At 29.9% G+C, this 19,605-nt stretch overlaps 1 protein-coding gene across 10 annotated transcripts in view; it reads left to right on the top strand.

The window, feature by feature from the left end:
• The window catches only part of sky (GTPase-activating protein skywalker), a 207,937-nt gene that overhangs the window by 143,089 nt on the left and 45,243 nt on the right, over window positions 1-19,605 (top strand). For 4 of the 10 annotated variants that reach the window (XM_076400870.1, XM_076400863.1, XM_076400869.1 and 1 more), the window contains exon 7: window positions 3,216-3,410. In XM_076400870.1, coding sequence (XP_076256985.1) covers window positions 3,216-3,410 — 195 coding nt within the window. Of the gene's footprint in view, window positions 1-3,215; window positions 3,411-5,094; window positions 5,149-6,758; window positions 6,789-19,605 lie in introns of all 10 variants that reach the window. The other 6 variants (XM_076400864.1, XM_076400862.1, XM_076400868.1 and 3 more) reach the window with 3 other exon arrangements.

Below are 19,605 nucleotides of genomic sequence, written 5' to 3'. Positions count from 1 at the left end.
TTAATATCGAATTATTACAACTCTTGGGTAACACCAGAACAGGATAGAGAATCGGAAGAATCAAACCTTTTGATCTTGTGTAGAGTAGTGTAGTGAGGTGCATTTAAAAGAAAAAAACGGTGTTAATACATACACATTATTAAACTAGACGTTAAGCTAGGACTGATGGATCTTCTTAGATGTACACCTAGATTTTTAAGTATTCTAAGGATAAATTGTTAAGTTGTCTGCAACGATTAGTATCAATATCAAAAGTAATTAGAAAACCATCATGTGGAGTATCACAAATGTATATTATCATTTAAAACTATGCAATACCCAGAAATATGAAATCTAAAACGTTGTTATCGTTTCCGTGCTTTATTAAAAACATTTATTCCAGGCGGTCTAAATTTCCTCACGTTTAATAGGCGTATCAGAAATTCAATTCCGCAAACTGTTCACGCTAGAACATTTTATTGATCATATTTGACTCGTATTCGCTTTAACTGCAATATAAATCTTTTTCTGTTACCAGACGCGATATAAATATGAAGTTTATCACATAAAATGTAAATGCAATTTTTACAAAATCTTAAATTACATTTTCAACCAAATAAACTATTAAAATGGAAAAAATGGTGAATAAATAATTATTAGAATTATGATATATAATAATTTGTATAATGAAAAATAATTGATAGTAGGTCAAGTATTTATTAATCGTTAAATATTGAGTTATAGCATTTTTAGAAATATGTTTTATTATTTCTTTTTAAAATGTGGATTACTAAACTTTTCGAAGTATTTTTATAAATATTTATACTTACTCCATTCATTATTTCAATGTAATATATATTAGTCTTTTTTTTCAGTAGGTTGATTCTTCTAATTACCTTCTGAATGTGTTTGTTATCATGTTCATCAATAGCTTTTTTTCGGTATATTTTAGAGTCTGCTTTTTTACCAACTAAAGTTTGTCTGAACTGGACCCATTGCTTAACATGGGCTTCGAGGCATGGTCCTCGGCTCGAATTCAACCACTGGCGAGTGGCCAACTTAGAGATCATCCCAGTAGACATCCGGCCTTTCCTAGCCTGGTTAGTGACGTGATTGGAATCATTTTCTTTGTTAAATTTAGCACTCTTGCCTTAGGGCAATCACAAATGTTAAACAAACGCAAGTTTACGACCATGCTCCAGCAGAATCCGCAACAGCAGGCAGCGTACCATACTGTCGCCTTTACCACGGCGCCAACTAAACGCTGGTTCATCAATAGGTGTTTCATATTTGGCATTGATAATTCGTTGTCACGTTGCCCTCTTCCATATACCAAAATATGTCTAACTACTTGATTTTCATTACTTGTATATATTATCATTCTATACAGTTCATATCAGTATTAACATATAGTCCACAGAAATCTTAGATATGGTCAGTCTGTTATAAAATATTGGTAAATATGTGCTAGTAATTAATTTAACTGTAATATAAATAATACAATACCAGCGGTCTCGAGTTCGAATTCTGACAGGATATAGGCAATTTTTTTAGTACTTTAAAATATTATATTTACTTGAGCGCTTATTATTTAGCAACTTGAGACGTAGAATTATTTATTTGATACTCTAATACATAATTTGATTAATTTAATAATTAAAAATACACGATAAAAACACTATTAACATAAATAAAAGTGTCACAACCTAATACATAGAATGAGGTATAAAATATAGATTAATATCGTGAACTTAAAAATATTTAAAGTATACAATCTATACACAAAAGACAAGATATAAAACACAATGCAAGACATGTTAATGAAATAGATGCTGGTTTAGTTTAAGCCAAAGTTACACGCTTTATTAGTACATGTTTCTTCCAAATAAGCCTATTGACTGATAACTTAGAGCACAAAATTAAAAATGCAAAAAAAATCTTATGTAATAAGCCAGAATTGTTTCGATATCATAATATGATAAAATTATTATGACAAATACGGTTCTAGGAATGTTTCTGTCAATTAAAGTTGCTTGTCTAACTAGAGGGTTTGTTGTCCCATTTCCTTTTATACCCACATTACAGTTCCAAGACAATTGATATGCATCTTTAGTTGACAAAATAGAGCTCGGTGAATTGAGCAATATGAAAAAATTAACCCCATTCCTTTCTATTATTGAACGCTGAACTGATACTCGAAGCTTTATCCCACATTGCAATAAAATTTTTCAAAGAATGGCTCGTTCTTACCAATTCCCGAAATTCCCTCGAATGTTTCTTGGAACACAAATTCAACCATCCCCTAATCATCTGTCCACTGTCAATCATCCGTACCCTCTATCTGACTGGCTACAAGAGAATTATAATATCCCTTCTTACGTTGGCATTCCGAGAAAGGATAGCATAGATAGTGGGGGTAGCTCGGCAGCCTCCTCTCCCCTCTTCATCACATATGTTTGTATCCACCCCATTCATTTTGTGTTTCACCAAGAACAAGGTACAGCGTCGTTGGGTTCAGGAGGTCAACCATAACAAGCCCTTCAGAATTAAAACGGAATTTTTCACCTCTCTGCACATTCCTTTCCTTCGTCACCATATGCCATAGCTGTGAATCTATTGAGATTCACGTCACTGGCGTTTTTTGGTCACTTGATAACTTCGAACGCGCTTGCTCACTGTGAATTTTGTCACCTTGCCCTTGCCTTAGTCTACCACATTCTGGGCGACTATCCACGACTTAGGACTACGTTATACGCTGCACAACAGGAGAAAATACGGACGGACCCCTTGGATTTCTACAAAAAATCGATTATCTTCATAGAGTCTAGCCTACACTGAGATAAATGTCGCTGGCCTATGTATGTCTCCATCCCCCGGATATTAACACCATACTGTTGTATAGTCGCGAAATGACGAAATTCGTGAAAGCGACAAAAAAACACCGGCTACTCTTCATTAATAATTCTTGAACTTCGATAATTCATTCTTGTGCCCATCTACATTCCAGGATTCACCCTACATGCAGTATAAACTAAAATGTTATTAGTACTAGCTGAGCATCTTGGATAATGTAAAGAATAAGTATTTTATTTTACGCCCATTAGTTGTTTTAATATTCGAACTATATTGAGAAATCTGAAAATAAACATTATTTAAACGATATTGTCTGAATCAAATAACATTGGAGATAGAGTATTGAAAATAAAAACATACATATTTTTTTCATTATCTTTCAGGTAGCCTTTGGAATAAGAGGCCTCACATCCTCGTACATTTCTCGAGTATTCATCAAGACAGAGATGCTCCTGAAGAGCCGACAGGTCATGCACGGCTCGAAACAGCTGGCGCGATCGAGGTCGAGTGAGAATCTTCCCAACAGCCAAAGCCAGAACAACATCCAGATGGTCTCGCACACCTTAACTATACGAGAAGTAAGTTACGAATAAGCTCGTGTTGTTTTCCTTTTGATATTGGTCATAATGTATGACGGTGTGTTTGGTAGTATATTAGAAATAGTGTGTTTGCATATTTCCTATTTATACAGGATCTTACTGAAATTATTAAATCCGAATACATTAATTACATTATAAAAAAATGGAAATATTATTTTATGAATCTGTTTTTCACATTATCTACAACCAGAAGTTGAGTGACTTGTTAAATATATCCTTTGTTTATTGTTCATAATACTTTAATCATGTTAATATGTGCTAAGAATTAATTTTGACATATGTGTTTTGTAAGTTTAGAGATTTATTACGAAATGTTATGCGCCACTCTCATTCGCCATTTCCACAGAATTCAACCACAAAAAATACTGAAATTTCAAGACTATGGAACATCAACTACTTCTTCTATAGCAACATATTTAATTAATGAGTGACTATGATGTCACGATGATTTCGTTCAGTTACTATTTCCAATTTCTCATTCTTTTATTTTTTTCCGGTTAAGGTATATTTAAATCAACACTTCTAAATAGTAGAAATCAATAATGTGGTTTTATCGATGAAATACGCACCCTGAAAATTTCACTAAATGACCTAAGTAACACTTTTCCTTTCCATTTTTTTATCTATTTTTTACACTTTTTTCACCAAAATACAATTTCACCAAAATACAATTTTTCCTATATATCTTTTTATAAATAACTCAGTACTAATGTGCTGTTTCATTCATATTTTCTCTGCAGAGAAATCCTAATGAGCAAATATTTTCTGGTCTGTTAATTGGGCTAAGATTTTAAAGGTTGTTTAGCACCAAACATGATGAACTAAACATGTATTACACAATATTTCTATTAGAAATTGCGAAAATACTACGTTCTATTATGCACTCTTTTTAGGCAACCTTCTCATATTCCTTTGATATATTCTATTGTCTTCGAAAAATTGACATGAACACAACACAAATTCTTTAATAAATAGCGTGAATAGTTGTCATCAACAATGTGTTTTAGCATCTTAGATCCTAATTTGTAAAGATTTCTGAAACTTGTTCTCCCAACAAGTCATTGTCCTTAAGTATATTCTCATTAGTAACAAACTTAAAATTTCCCTTATTTTGATTAAACTAATTTGATTATTTCATATTTAAAAGCTAAAAAATGTCTAAAATGTTATACAAACATTTCAGTAATACCTTGTATTTTATGTCGGTAGTGTTGAAGGTTTTCTTCTCTGTTTTTGGTTGTTTAAAAACCATACAAAAGCTTTTACTTAACATGTCATTATAATAATGTTAAAAATCAATAAACAAGAATAAGATAACAAAACAGCTGATTATGTCACGGTTATATTTGCATATCCATAAATAAATGTTTTTATTTCGCTTCGATACGATATTGAAACCAGTTTAGGTATTGTAGGGCTTGTTTTTGTTTTTTGTATGCTTTTTTTATTTTACTTTAGTTTCGTTAATATTGATGACAATTATTTACAATCATAGTTACGATGATATTGGCGAAAATTAATAGCAAACGTGTAGCGGTTTGAGTCAGATCTACGGTGGAAATAACAATCATCAGTAGTTACGTATGTGCATGTTGTAAAAGCTCTTGAGATATATGTTTAATGACATTTCCTGAAGTATTTTCAACTGTTATGGTTCTTTCAGCAGGAAAAAATAAAGAAAGCCATTCACACTATTCAATGTCTTTCGAACCTCTTTGTAAGTTTTTGTTTGGAGATGTTTTGAGAGTGACTTGACTGCGAGTTATATAATTATAGTTTTATTTTTATTTTCTTTTTATTTTCGCATTAACTCCACAACGATACATGGGAGACGAGTGGAGTGAACATGGTATATTGAGATTTCGTTTGGTCGAATGGATCAACGAGGTTTCAGATTTAGAGTACACCATGTTATTTTTTTTTTGTACATACCTAAACCATTATCTAATCGAAAGTTTTATTTTATTTTATTTTATTTTTTAATATTTTTTGAATTTTCCCATTTCTCATCTTGTTTTTGTTAATATGCTTTTCCCATTTATACTTTTTTGTTGCTTTTTATAACATCGGCGGTGAATGGTTTTTGTTCTGTAGATACACCCTTCTATATATACGTTCAGGGCATACTTGCAAATGTTTTCGTTAACAATAAACGAAATGCTCTGAAGGTATAACTTTTAGTTTCTCTTTGGTTTGGCATTGAGGTATATCTATTTTCTTGGACTTTTAATTTATTATAACATTTAACAGGTTTTTGTTATTATTGTTTCTGACGGGAGAGTGTTAAAATTAACATGTTTACTATGTTTTGTTTGTTTCGATGTTTGTTTTACAAATATTGTACCAGTTAATTAACGGATTTCGATAAATATTGTGAAGATATTATCTAAAGTGTTAATTATCATTGAGCATCATTCAAGCAAAGTTTATTTTAATATTTTAAGACTTTTCAGGTGAAACTTGAAATTTTGGTTAAATTTTACCTTAATATTAGTTTTATATTTTTGAATGAAAATTTAAGTAGGATTACAGAATATATCGTAAGTCTTTATCTGTATATCTTTAATGAGGCTGAATTTTCGTCATATTTTGGAATATCATATAGTCAAATTAGACATATATAAGATATACTACACACCACTCAATAAATATCCGGTCTGATAGGTATTATTCATCTTCAAAGTATACGTGTAAAAACTACATGATTTTGAAACAAGGATTTCTTGTATTTATTAAACATTGTTATTTGATAGGAGATACTTTCATTAATTATTTGATAAGGCTAATATAAACTGCACCAGTGAAATAAACTCTACTTTTATGTAATGACTTTAAAACAAAAAATAAATGACAAAAGATAAGGCAAATTATTTATTTTAGTGTAATAACGAATAAACTTATAACTCAAACTTGAAATCTCTATTAATCAATAATCACATTTATAGTTAAGCCTATTACGTTTTGTTGATAAATAAAGAAATTAATATATAAACAAATAATATAAACATTTTTTCTAAATCAATATTTTTAGAACTTCTAGATATTAGTTCTAGTTATCTTTAATTATCATTTATATATTATTTCATATATATTGTTTGGAACAATATTATAACTAAGGTAGCCTAACTAGAACATTCCAAACATAGTAAACTTGTAATTTTACTTTAGAAGATTGTCGGTATTGCATTAGGAACGTGGTGGATTGTCTAGAAACCTTTCGGTCACCATTTCTTGAAGCAATATCGTGCAATGAAACCCCATGTCCACCCAACTTTCCCCATCAAGATCGAACAGATATTTTTTGAAACATATATATGTGTTTTTCAGAAAATGTCCGAAGAAGTGTACAATGACATGGTATTGTATTAATTTTATCCACTTTTTTTATAAGAATTGCGAATGCGTTTTGTCCATGTTGAATCGTAATTTTATGTGTAGTCTTTCTTTACTAACGTTATATTTTCTTGCTGGTTTAGTCGCTTATCTCATCGATGCAGTGATCATGGTTACTCTGGTTATAAATTTATGATAATATCTGTCAAATAGGGATTATTAATATTCATTTTAACGCATTCTGGTACTAACGTTTTGTTTACAAAAATCTGTTTTAATCAGATTTAAAAAAAAATATATTGCTCGTAGTAGTTCAACAATCTGCCCACTGAATAATAAGCATTTCTTATGATTATAACAAATACATAACACGTAGAAAATCAAAGAATAAGAACAGGAATTGTATTTAAAGTCTTTTCACGACTAATTAAATGGTTTTTTAATTTTTTTAATTTTAATTAAATTTTATCGTTAATTGTTTGATAACACTTTTAATTAAGAATTACATTTCAAAAGATAAATAAAATTAAAATAGTTAGTTTGTCAGTCTCAGGATTAATAGTGTTAAAAAAAGTATAAAAAAGTACACCAAAATAGTTTTTGTCTGTAAATACCGTCATCGGCACCAGACTAATGACAGCAGTCAACTCCAGTTAATGTCTTACAATAATTTTAAATTGATCTGAAAATTATGAGTTGCATTTCAGAATGTTTTAATTCGTCGTCTCGTTTAAATAATATAAAGAATTCTGCTACATTTTAACTTATTTAGTATCTATTGTTGGAGAGGTAATAATGCGACCAGTTAGTAATCAAGATCACTGCACTTTATCCATCTCTCCATCTCGATGTACGGTGTTTACTAACCAACCATTCCCATGTAATCATGTGCATGATCAGACGCGAACGATCAACTATTGTCCATAAGAGCTAACCACTCAGGTCATGCGGCATCGATCGAAGGAAATGCTAGCACGGACGCCACGATTTAGATTTGAACGTCGTTTACTAACAGCAACAACAATTTATTTCATTATCATAATACCCATCTCATTGTCATTTCTATGAATATGATCAAAGAACCGGATAATAATTCAATTATTATCTGGAGAACGTTGCAATCGTTCAAGAATCGAAATACTTTCAGAGCGTAAAGATTTGCATCGGACTAACGTTTATGGGGTGCTCGCATCGTCAGTTTTGTTTTAATCGATGTTTTTATATTTTGGATGGGGAAAATTTTCGATCTGGTATTATATGGATTTGATTTTTATTTTTGTTTTCACATACTGATGACAAAATAATTATAATAATCTAATTTTTAGTAATTTACACTGAGGCTTACTGACTGCAACAGTAATTTACATAAAGTAATTTACACAATAGATAATATTTATTTATTACATTTTTAATATGTTTTCAATTACAACAGTGCTAACATTTCTACCCAAGCATATAACTAAATAAATATAAACATTGATATGTAACAAAGAATGTACAGAGTTAGTGAAATACAAGAAATGTTTAAATATTATGGAAATTTTAAAAAGTATTTACTATTCGAAATCTTACTGAAAGAATATTTGAACGTATATCAAGGTATATTTATCTTCTCGATCTTATAAAACATATTGTATGTTCCTTCTAGTAGGTGTAGCTAAATACATTTATAATTCATATCTAAATAAATTGAATATAACATATTTTGAACTTAACTTATCCAACTAAAGTTTACTTCGATAGGATAATGTACTAAATAGATATTTTAATTTAAATGTTTTGTGACGATTTCCCAAATATTATTATTATTTATACGAACATGTAAAATATAAATAGAGGGTTTAATCATATTTAGTGATTCAAATTTTTTTCTGAATTTATTAGACATTGGATATGTTATTAAATAATTGCCAACTGAATAGCACGTAAATGCATGCATTATAAAGAATATTTAATGGATTATAATACATATTTAATCTTATATGTTAATGATGAAAAAAAAACAAATATTAATTTTTAAAAATTAGTCTTTATAAGAATGATTTTATACAGGATTTTTAATAAAATGCAATTTAGTAAGATATTCTGCATATCATACTATGGATATCTTTCATAGAATTTGAAAAATCACCCGGTAATCTTAGTTTTTTTAACTAAACAATTTTATTAAATATTAAACTTAATCTTGCAATGAATTAAAATTAATACTTTTAAAACTTCTTTAAAATATTTTATTATTTGATTAATGATTAAAATATTAATTTTTGATACAAAGTTTGAATAACAGCAATTTAACTAAGCAAGATTACATTTTTTGAGTTCATAAATAGTCTACCACTGATAAGGGGTGAACATTTATCGTGTTGCCACTCTTAACACAGCACTTAATATTATCCTTTTGTGTAGTGTCACAAAAAAACATTGTTAGGAACAATATTTCCAAATTTATTTCATCCCCTATTTGTTTACTCACCTCTAAGCACCTCTAAGCGATTTTAGAGAATAGTTAGAAACCAGATGGATTTAAATTAGGGAAATAAGGCAGTTGCGGAATAATATAGTAGAGAAAAGAATCTCAAAGCTCATAATTTGCCATAAATGAATCAGTATATACCCTCACTACCTAAAATGACTTCCTTATATAATACATCTAACGGTAAAAATACAAATTTCTAGAATACTTGACTGCATTGTCGGAACGAAACTGATTTTAACTTCGTAGAACTGAAAAGAGACATCAGTGGTCTCATAAACACACGTAATACATAATTTACAAAGGCTTTCTTGTTTCAGTTATTGTTTAATGATTCATACACAATTGTTCCAGCCTAATTACCTTTCTGTAAAGCTGAAATATTTCTTACGGTTCTGCCAAAGTATTTAAACAGTAATTGACCTGCTTTCAGAGAAATATTTTGTTTGTTTTGTGGTGAATATTATAATCGAAATCTATTCTACTTAATTTAGATGTCACTAAACTAAGACGCTAATTACGATTAGCTGAATAGGTAACTAGTTGGTAGAGAGAGATGTTTTTTTATAAAGCGTTATTTACCAGATACGTATATGATTTCCTTGGTCGTCAGATATTGTTTGAAAAAATATTTAACACATCTCAGATAACACCTGTTGTCGTAAGCGGTGTTGCCGCGCCAATCTCCTAGGAAACTGTAAAAAAGAATAATGTTACTGGTACTGTTAATTGTAGAAAACATATAAATTCATTGGCGTCCACGATGTTTAATTTTACAATGATTTAATCAATTATCAAAATATATTATGATCAATATATTTTCTTAAAATTTTATTTATGGAACTAGTTTTATCCTACCTCAGACATGTATCTTAATTAATCTTTTACTATAATCAAACTGTTAACTTTCCGTGTGATTTAAAAGAATTAGCAAGTTAAATTACAAAAAAAAACTATTGTAGCTCGTTCTTAACAAGGAAACAAATGATGATATTAAAGCAAAAAAGTGCATCTGTACAGTTATTTTAATAATTTAGATACGCTTTGTGTATGTCCATTTCCACTTTTCTTTATGGATGTCTGTTTTTGCATTAGTTATCTAGGTACTATACCGATGCTATTTAGTATTGAATCTGTTTATTAATTGAATATTCTGATTAGTGATGTATGATGAGTTCCTAGTTTTTTCAGAGGTAGCTATATACACTTTTACAATTATTATAAGTTTCCATAAAATTTAATTTGGGAATAGTAGTGACACTCTATACTGCTCTACCTAAAAGCATTTTTAATGACATGCAGCTTTTCTATTTGGCCTTACCATTTCGGAAATAGTTGACAAAACCACGATAAAATGATCAAGGAATGAAATAGATTAACGTAAAAAAGGCAAAACGATTATTTCCTGTTTTGTCGCCTAATAAATTCGTATAGCAAAAGAAAACTGCCTCTAGAATGATGCTATTAGTGAAATAATAAATACTTACCTTGAAAAATACTTAAGAAACCAAAGCAACATAAGGAAATACAATGTATATTCAAAAACTGGAATAATATTTTAATAATAACATTTTTACCAAGTAAGACTTTTCTCAACTGGAGATATTGTCTAATGTGTGTTTCGAATCATGATTTTTATCATTAAACCTACCGAACAGTAGTCAACAGTAGTCGATTTAGAAACAGTTCCAATTTACCCAGCCTAGTTATTACCATGACTGGAATAATTGTTCCTTTTCGGATCTCACTCTCTAACCTATAAATAATGGCAATTAAAGATCCTTGCGGAAATCGAACCCAAGCGCTAGGGGTGTTGACCACCGAAAAAATATCCATATATCGTTTTTGATATTTAAAAAAATATATCGATATATCGGTGAAAAAAAAAATGTATTTTTTAGGTATATTAAATATATTTTTTGCAACAAGTATAAAAAATATCGATAATTTTAAGAGGAAATAAAAACAGTGAAATATTAGCTTAAAATATATGTTTTGTTTTTTTTAATAATTTAAAAAGTAGAGATATTTTTGGTGAACATTTATAATTAAGTAAAAAAAATTACTAAATCTTTAAGATTAAGTACAAACTTTAAAGGTTTATTAAAAGTTATATTTAATTTATTTTGAACAAATATCGGCTAAAAATGTCGATGTATTGGCCAAAAATTTTTTAAACAAATATCGATATATCGATATCGATATATATCAACACAAAAATTCTCCAAATCTTTAAAATTAATTTTCTAATTAAGTTTAGGTATTCAAATTATCCATAAAATCATATTCAATTAATTGGAAGATCACTTAAGATATTATATCAAAAATTGTCAGAATATTATTCTGCTATATCTAATTACTTTAGAATTGGATAAACGTGTTAATAAAAATTACCATAATTTGAAAACAAGAAGATTAATCTGTAGTAATTTGTACTATATTTTTTATTTTTTCATACTTCATTTTCACATTTCGCATATAAATAAATTACGGTCTCTGGAATTATATTTCAAATTTCACTTTTCTGGGTCTTTTAAAGTTAACGGACAGTAGAAGGTAATCTATTTTCTGTTTCTTTTTTCTACATATATAAATTGCATGGATATTTATCAACGTGTACAGAAAACATGGGAAACAGGGAAAAATACTTTACCAACATACCAACTAAAAAAAAACAACGATAAAATATGGTGCGAGACATATATACTATATTTGTCAATGTCAACATTTCATGAAAATTGTCTCAAAGTTATTTAATATAGAATGTATAAATAAATGTTAGTTTATTTGTAACTTTTTGTAAAAATGTTTACTTCTATAACGGCAGTATTATGAGCATAAATCAAACGTATTAATTTTAGTTTATGTATTTTATAATCAGTCTCCTATTACAATTTAATCCAGTTTCATCGTTTCTACATACACTTTCGGTATTCTCCTAAGTTATCAAACCCCTCCTTTAAAAAAAAGGGATTCTGTTAATTGATTATCTTGAAAAGGCAGAACAATTACAAACTATTATTATTCCAATTTTCTTGACCAGCTAGATTCGCGAAAAATGGCCTGGCTTGAAGAAGAAAATAGTATCTTTTATCGGGACATGCACCTATATACAAGGTTGCTTTGGCAATGGGAAAGTGGAGTGGAAAACTAGTCTCCAGATTTTACATTTTTTATATTCCCAAAATCGTAAAAATTTGACCCTCACTTCCAGTCAGATATATTGATTTTGAAAAAACACTGGACCAATTGTGTTCAAAATAAAATAATTTATATCAGACAATTTTATAGTATTTAACTATTGGCATGAATTTTTACAAAACTTAAGAAACTTTTCTAGTAATAGAGCCACCTATATTTTATAACATAAATTAAAATGTAAAAAATAATGTATTTAAATAAACCTAAAATAATATTCTAAATATAAATGATAATCAAGCCGATTAAGGCTTGAAAACTAAAGCGCCAATTCAAACTGAGTATATTTAGCGCGTTTGATCGTAAATAAAGAGTATGATGGTGTTCTAAATTAATGATACGCCACTGCCAATTGCAATTACGCGATCCTAATTATAACCGAGGAACTTAACTATATTGCTATAATAAGAATGCACAGTCTAGCTGTACAGCTAAATATCATATTGTAATTTGTTCATTGCATTATCTGTGTCAACACAATAATGAATGAATTAACAATGATTATTTATTAGATCCGGTGTAGGGAAACAAGTGTTATTGTTCGTTTAATATTTTCACAGCGGAATGGAGGCAGATAAAGTTAAATAAACAAAATCCTTAAGCTTAACTTAATTTGATTTTTAAATATTTTTATATAAATTTAATAATCATACTAGTATATTTTCGTATATTCATATGTATATGATATAAAAAATATATGCCTTTAAGTAAATATAATTTATTAATATATTAATAAATATTATATAATTATAAGGAATAACAGAAACAAGTTCGGTTACCACTTGTTCACGTCGATGGAGCGTAGCTTGACCGTGTGACAGAGGATTCGAGGTGTGAAAATTAATCGACTATTGGATATCACTTGATATGTATCGCCATATTGCCAGAAAGATAGGAAAAACTAGTATTAATAGAAATTAATAGAAAAATTAGTAGAAAATTATGGGAAATACTTTATTTAATACATATGTACAAATTTTTCTCAATAATTGGCTTAAAGCGAAAAAATTATCCAAATATGCAAGTATTTATTCGGTACTCATCTTGCTTGTGAATTGATCCAAGTACAAAAGGAAACTAGAATACGTTAAATTATAGATTAACATTGTATTGTACTTATATAATAAAACAAAATTATTAAATTAATATAACTTTCTACCGACACATTTTATTGAATACGCAACAATGAGGAAATAAAAATACAATTTAATGCTTATAAAGACTTATATGCCTGAGTCGACATACCTTATGTTATTAATACTTCATAAATTATTTCCTTAAGTTTCAGATTGTTAAAATTCAGATAAATTTTGTTCTAATCACTATAATTTGACTTTTAAACTTAAATATTTAATCTGATGGTATATAATAGTAATGGTTTACAATAGTAAAAATTAATAACATATATCTATATATTTTATATTTTAGAATTTATTTATAATATAAAAGATAGTGTACCTTCTCCAATTCAAACATTTTCCGAAGCGTTATCTTATTTCCAGAAAACCACTAAAAGTAGCAATTCTTTAAGTACATTCTATCAAAGAAGTTCCTTCAGAGAAACGGGTCCTAAAATGTTTTCTGTTTACTCAAAGATACTAGAGAGCAGTGCAAGTCCCTCCTACATTAAAAAATGGATATTTATTTCTATGCTTAAGTCAGAATAAATATCGATATGAAATGTTTTAGTTTTTATAATTCCAGGAAAATTCTATATATTCTTCCTAATATTACTCTATAAATCTAATTTTATGCCTTTTAATCACCTGCTCGATTAAATGAAACACTACGTATGTGCAGTACGTTTCGAGGAAGGTGATAAAAATAGCCACGTGAGCTATATATACCAAGAAAACAAAATTGTTGGCGGAAATAATACTAATGATGCTATTAGCACAGATGTCAATGGGAAAGAAAACAAAAGGTGAATACTAGATGTGAAGGTCAGAATGAAGAAAGGAAATGACTAACTAGATCGATGACCGATCTAAGAATATTTATTACTTTGTTAATTAGTCTATTAGTAATTACTAATGTATATGGAAAATCAGTATATATTCAATGTTGTTCTTATTATTAAACATACTAGTGAGTTATTTGAAGAATATTTTAGTCCAGTTTTTTTTTCTATAAGTTTAGTTCATAATGCTTTCATTTTAGATTTATGGTATATGGGAAATATTAGATTGGCGAAAAAGTAATTTCTAGTAATTTAAAGGAAAAAATATCTCTAGTAATACAGGGGATGGACATAATACTATGAATAAATTAAATATACATAATATTTAGTTAACAGGTCAATTGAAAAGTCTCCTGTCTACTATAGTAAAACACATTTTTTAACAAAATTTTTTTTATTCAACATAATTCCGTTCAAGGGTGATACACTGATTATAGCGACCCTCCAACTTTTTGATACCATTTTTGAAATACGATTTATCCTTTGCTTCAAAATAGGCCTCAGATTCGGCGATCACCTTCTCATTCTCTTCTCTCTCATTCAGCTTCATTCGACGAAAATTTCGAGCATTCTCTTGAGATCTGAGAACAGGAAATAATCGCTGGGGGCCAGATCTGGAGAATACGGTGGATGAGGAAGCAATTCGAGGACCAAATCATGGATTTTTGAGACGGTGCATTGTCTTGGTGAAGCAGCAGTTTCTTTTTCTTCAAATGCGGCGTTTTTCGGCGATTTCGTCCTTTAAACGGTCCTATAACTCTATTTAATAGTCGCTGTTGATGGTCCTTCCTTTTTCAAGGTAGTCAATGAAAATTATTCCATGCGCATCCCAAAATACAGATGCCATAACCTTACCAGCCGACTGTTGCGTTTTCCCACGCTTTGGAGCGGGTTCATCGTGTGCAGTCCACTCGGATGACTGTCGATTGGATATCAGAGTGAAAAGATGGAGCCATGTTTCTCTAAAAACTCGGATTTATTACGCTTGATCATCTTCAAACACTGCTCCGAATCATCAACTCGTCGTTGTTTTTGGTCAAAAGTGAGCTCGCGCGGCACCCACTTTGCTCTGAGCTTTCTCATACCCAAATGTTCGTGAATGATATGATGTACATGTTCAGTTGATATCTTTAGAGTGTCTGTTATTTCATTCAATTTCAATTTACTGTCATTCAAAATCATTTTGTGGATTTTTAAAATGTTTTTATCGGCAACAATCTCTTTTGGGCATCCACTGCTTTCATCATCTTCGGTGCTCATTTCACCACGTCTAAAATAACTATTTATCTTGGCTGCCCGAAACTTTTCAAACCACTAATTTAACTCTCTGCTACTACAGGAGAAATTGTAGTGCCGTTTACCACTTGTCATTTTTCAAACAAAACCCTCTTAATGGAGTTCTTTATGGCTTATGGCTTCAAAAAAAGTTTTAAGAATCATTTGGTTCAATTTTTCTGGCAGAAAACAGTGACGGAATTATGCATGTACATATTAGGCCTATAAGTTGGTTTTAAAGCATCTCTTTATCTTCTGCGTCAAAATAACCACTTTTTAAACGTCGAAACCAGTATTCACATGAAATCGATGGAACAGGGTTGCCATAAGCTTCATGTTCAACTTCAGGCAAATGCGATTTACTTGGTGCAAATTCGGACATTTTCAATGCATTGACATTTTTTTTATTCACATTTTGACTTGTGAAGATTGTCAGCAGAGTTTTAACATGATGTTGATAAATGTACCCGATGCGATTTAATACACAGTAACACCATCTGTTGTTAATACTTTAAAATTAATTTATAGGCCTAATATATATAAATCGTATAAGTGTTTGATAATTAATATGAATAAATTCACTTTAATTAACACAAAAAAGAACAAAATTACATTTTCCTCCAATCCATTATTAAACACTCTATAGAATTATAACGCAGTAACGATACGGTCGTCATTGAAAGTCCGATTTTTTTATATTTCGTCCTGGCAGACAATTTTTAACCTAATTTTGTCGTGTCCATCAAACTCAAGATGATACCAAAATAGATGATGCAAAAACGAATTAAAATTCCGAACGCATCCGTTTCAACGCCTCAGTATCGCCCAGCCAACCTTGAATATTATCGACACATTAGTGGCATCATTAATATTCTCCCGATCCATCTGTCACTTTTCCGTCGCATTTATATTCCAGCTGGACCGCCGCGGTTGACATTACGAGTCAGATCACTCCTTGAGGAGGTATGCAAATGATATAATTTCCTAGGTTAGTTCCTACAATGGCTCAACGAACTGTTCGCTAATAGGCGTCTGAATGCGAATGTTATCGATTTTACGAACTCGTTCGCGTTATGGATGTGCTCTAATTATGTTACGGTTATACCAACTGGATTCTGTAATATATCTATAAAAACATCGTATCAGACACTATAAAATCGAGAACATTAATTTTTTAATATCATCGATTGATTCTGATCAAATAAATTTAAATCATCTGGTATAATTCCAATTCAAATAACTCAAAAGAGATTAATCAATTTTCAGAAATCCAATAATACTTGAAAACTTTTGAGTATTTTATTTAACATTAAGTGTTTGCAAATATTTTGATAATTTTTCACTTTAACAAGGCATATATTGAAATAAAAAGTATTATATTAATAGAATTTTAATATTAACTATTTTCTGCGACCACTCAAGAGGGATTTTGGTTTGGCAGCATTCAGTCATTGATTAATTTTCAAATTTTGACCTTGACAGTTCGAAACCGTGTGCAAACGAAGTTATACCGCATCGATCAGAACAAATAGTAATTAGAAGGCGCTATATCAGGAGAGTACGCTGAGGACGATGAGATCCACTAAAACTGTAACAATGTATCCTTTACAGCTCTTGCAACATGTGGGCGAGCATTGTCATGCAAGAAGGTGGCTTTGCGTCTCTTGCCAATGATCTTTTTTCGTCGGTAGACTTCTACAGTAACAGTTTCAATCGGTTTTAGCAATTCCTACCATAATAACAGGAAAACTTTATGACCATGAACATTTCGCTTCGGTGTCGAAGTGGATGGCGGCTCTCCCAGACTAACCCATGACTTTTGCACTTGCGACTGTCGTAGTAGATCTACGTTTCATCACCAATCACAATACGCCACAGAAGATCCTTCTTTTTTGAAATCGAATTTCCAGCTATTTCGTGTCGTAAACATTTCCATCCTTTTGGTTTTTTCCCATTGCATGTAAATATCTGTAAAATGTTGATTCCTCGACTGCCAAGTTATCTGGACGTTCTTTGAGAGTTTGTACTGGATTTTTGTCCAATACATCCAATGTGTCAATTTATTTACATTCATATTTCGCATTTTCAGTAATAGATATGGCTGATGCAAAATACATGTTTACATCTATGACGTTTAATATAAGAAGGGATCTAGCATTTATAAAATAAGTAACGGCCTTTAATTTATAATGGAGTATATAAAAACACATATAAAATTGCATACGAAATAATATAACATCTGGAACAAAAAATAGAGCATCAATTAACAATACATTCAGAAAGCATATTAACAATATTGATAACAAAGGACGTGAAAATAAAAAATAGTATACTCTCCAAGCCGAGACGAAGCATCTGGTAATAAAGAAAATATCTGGGGGTCTTTGACTCATATAACTTATGAATTAGAAATACAATTATACAATCTGGAAGACTTATGGGAGGATCAATACAAGTTAAGGCAACCTAGGAAGCAAGGGCAGAAAGGGAAAAGACCTAAACCTGGGATTAAGAACCAGGGAGATACTGCAGGAAAAAGAAAACTGCCAGCTGAATCGAAAAGCAATAGACCTAACTTTTGCATCAAACATAAGACCAAATATAATATGCCTGCACGACTTTGTGATACCTATAAAGGTTATCTATGATGATTTCCATTCAGTTTTAGCTGAGAGTTTCGCATCGTTATGATGGTTAGTTAAAAAGGTCTTATTTGTTAACTCATACATTTTTTACAATGATAATGATATTGTGGCTATTACAACTTAAATGGGAATACATTGAAGAAAATATACGCCCTTCCATGTCAAAATCAAATATCATAGAAGTTGACCAAGAATACTTAGCCAGTGAAATAATAACAAATTTAATAGTCACACCATCATTTTTGTTATCTTGTAACTAATAAGGCTTGTGGGTAGGTCTCTTAAGTATATGTGGAAGCAATCTATAAAATAAATATTAATAAAAGATTATTATAATAGAACAGCGAAATAAGGAAAAAATATCACTTATATCGCAATCGCATATAGAAGCAATCGCTTCGTTTCATAAACTGAGATAAAAATTTAAAACAGAAGAAGACATTTAAAAGTATTAAACACATTAATGAATGAAATTAACTGTCTATATATGTGGCCATTTCACTGTAAACTTATGTTATTTGAAACTATTCGAGTTATAAGGGTACGCATTGCTAATGAAACATTTACCTCACTACTTTACGTTTTATATGTGCATTATATCAAACAATTAATTTGATGTCTGAGGCCAATCCTCTCGTTGACACCCAAGCTAATCAACAAAAATGTTTTACAATATCCTGTTTTGATGGCCGGCAACGTCCTTATCCTTGAATAAAATACGTTAATATACGACTTAACAACATTTTCTTTGTGTACAGGCTTTTAATATGCAAATCAATATCAAAGCTACTGTTTAGAAATTAATTTCACTATTGTGTACCATTTACTCATCATTTAGCGTAAATTTTTTATAAGACACTAAATTTTTTTTTAATTTTAAATCAATAATGAATTAAATAATAATCAAGAAATGTCACTTAATGTCCATATATAATATCGAAGGCGATACGATGAGTATTGACTCTATTATCTACAATTACTAACCCAAGCAGGATATAGAACTACTTTTTAAAAATATTATTTGTCGTAAAAATAACGTTCCAAAATAATATTGTCAAGTTTATTAAATTACTATTGTATTGCTTTAGTACCTTTCCAATGCGGTCTATTTTTCCTTGGCGAAACACAAGAACTTCGAGGAAAACTTGTCTGTCTTAAATTCTTCTTTTTCTCTTTTTATAATAGGCGAGCATTAGATATTATTACTCCTTATTGCAAGCTACTATTATTACTATTATTACTATCTATTATTACTCCTTATTTGCATCTCAGATTTTCTATCAATTTTGC

Source organism: Rhynchophorus ferrugineus, unplaced genomic scaffold (genome assembly GCF_030347505.1).
Source record: "Rhynchophorus ferrugineus isolate W39M unplaced genomic scaffold, kcgeb_rfMv2 rfM3, whole genome shotgun sequence".
NCBI lineage: Eukaryota > Metazoa > Arthropoda > Insecta > Coleoptera > Curculionidae > Rhynchophorus > Rhynchophorus ferrugineus.
This window is presented reverse-complemented; position numbering and strand designations above follow the sequence as displayed.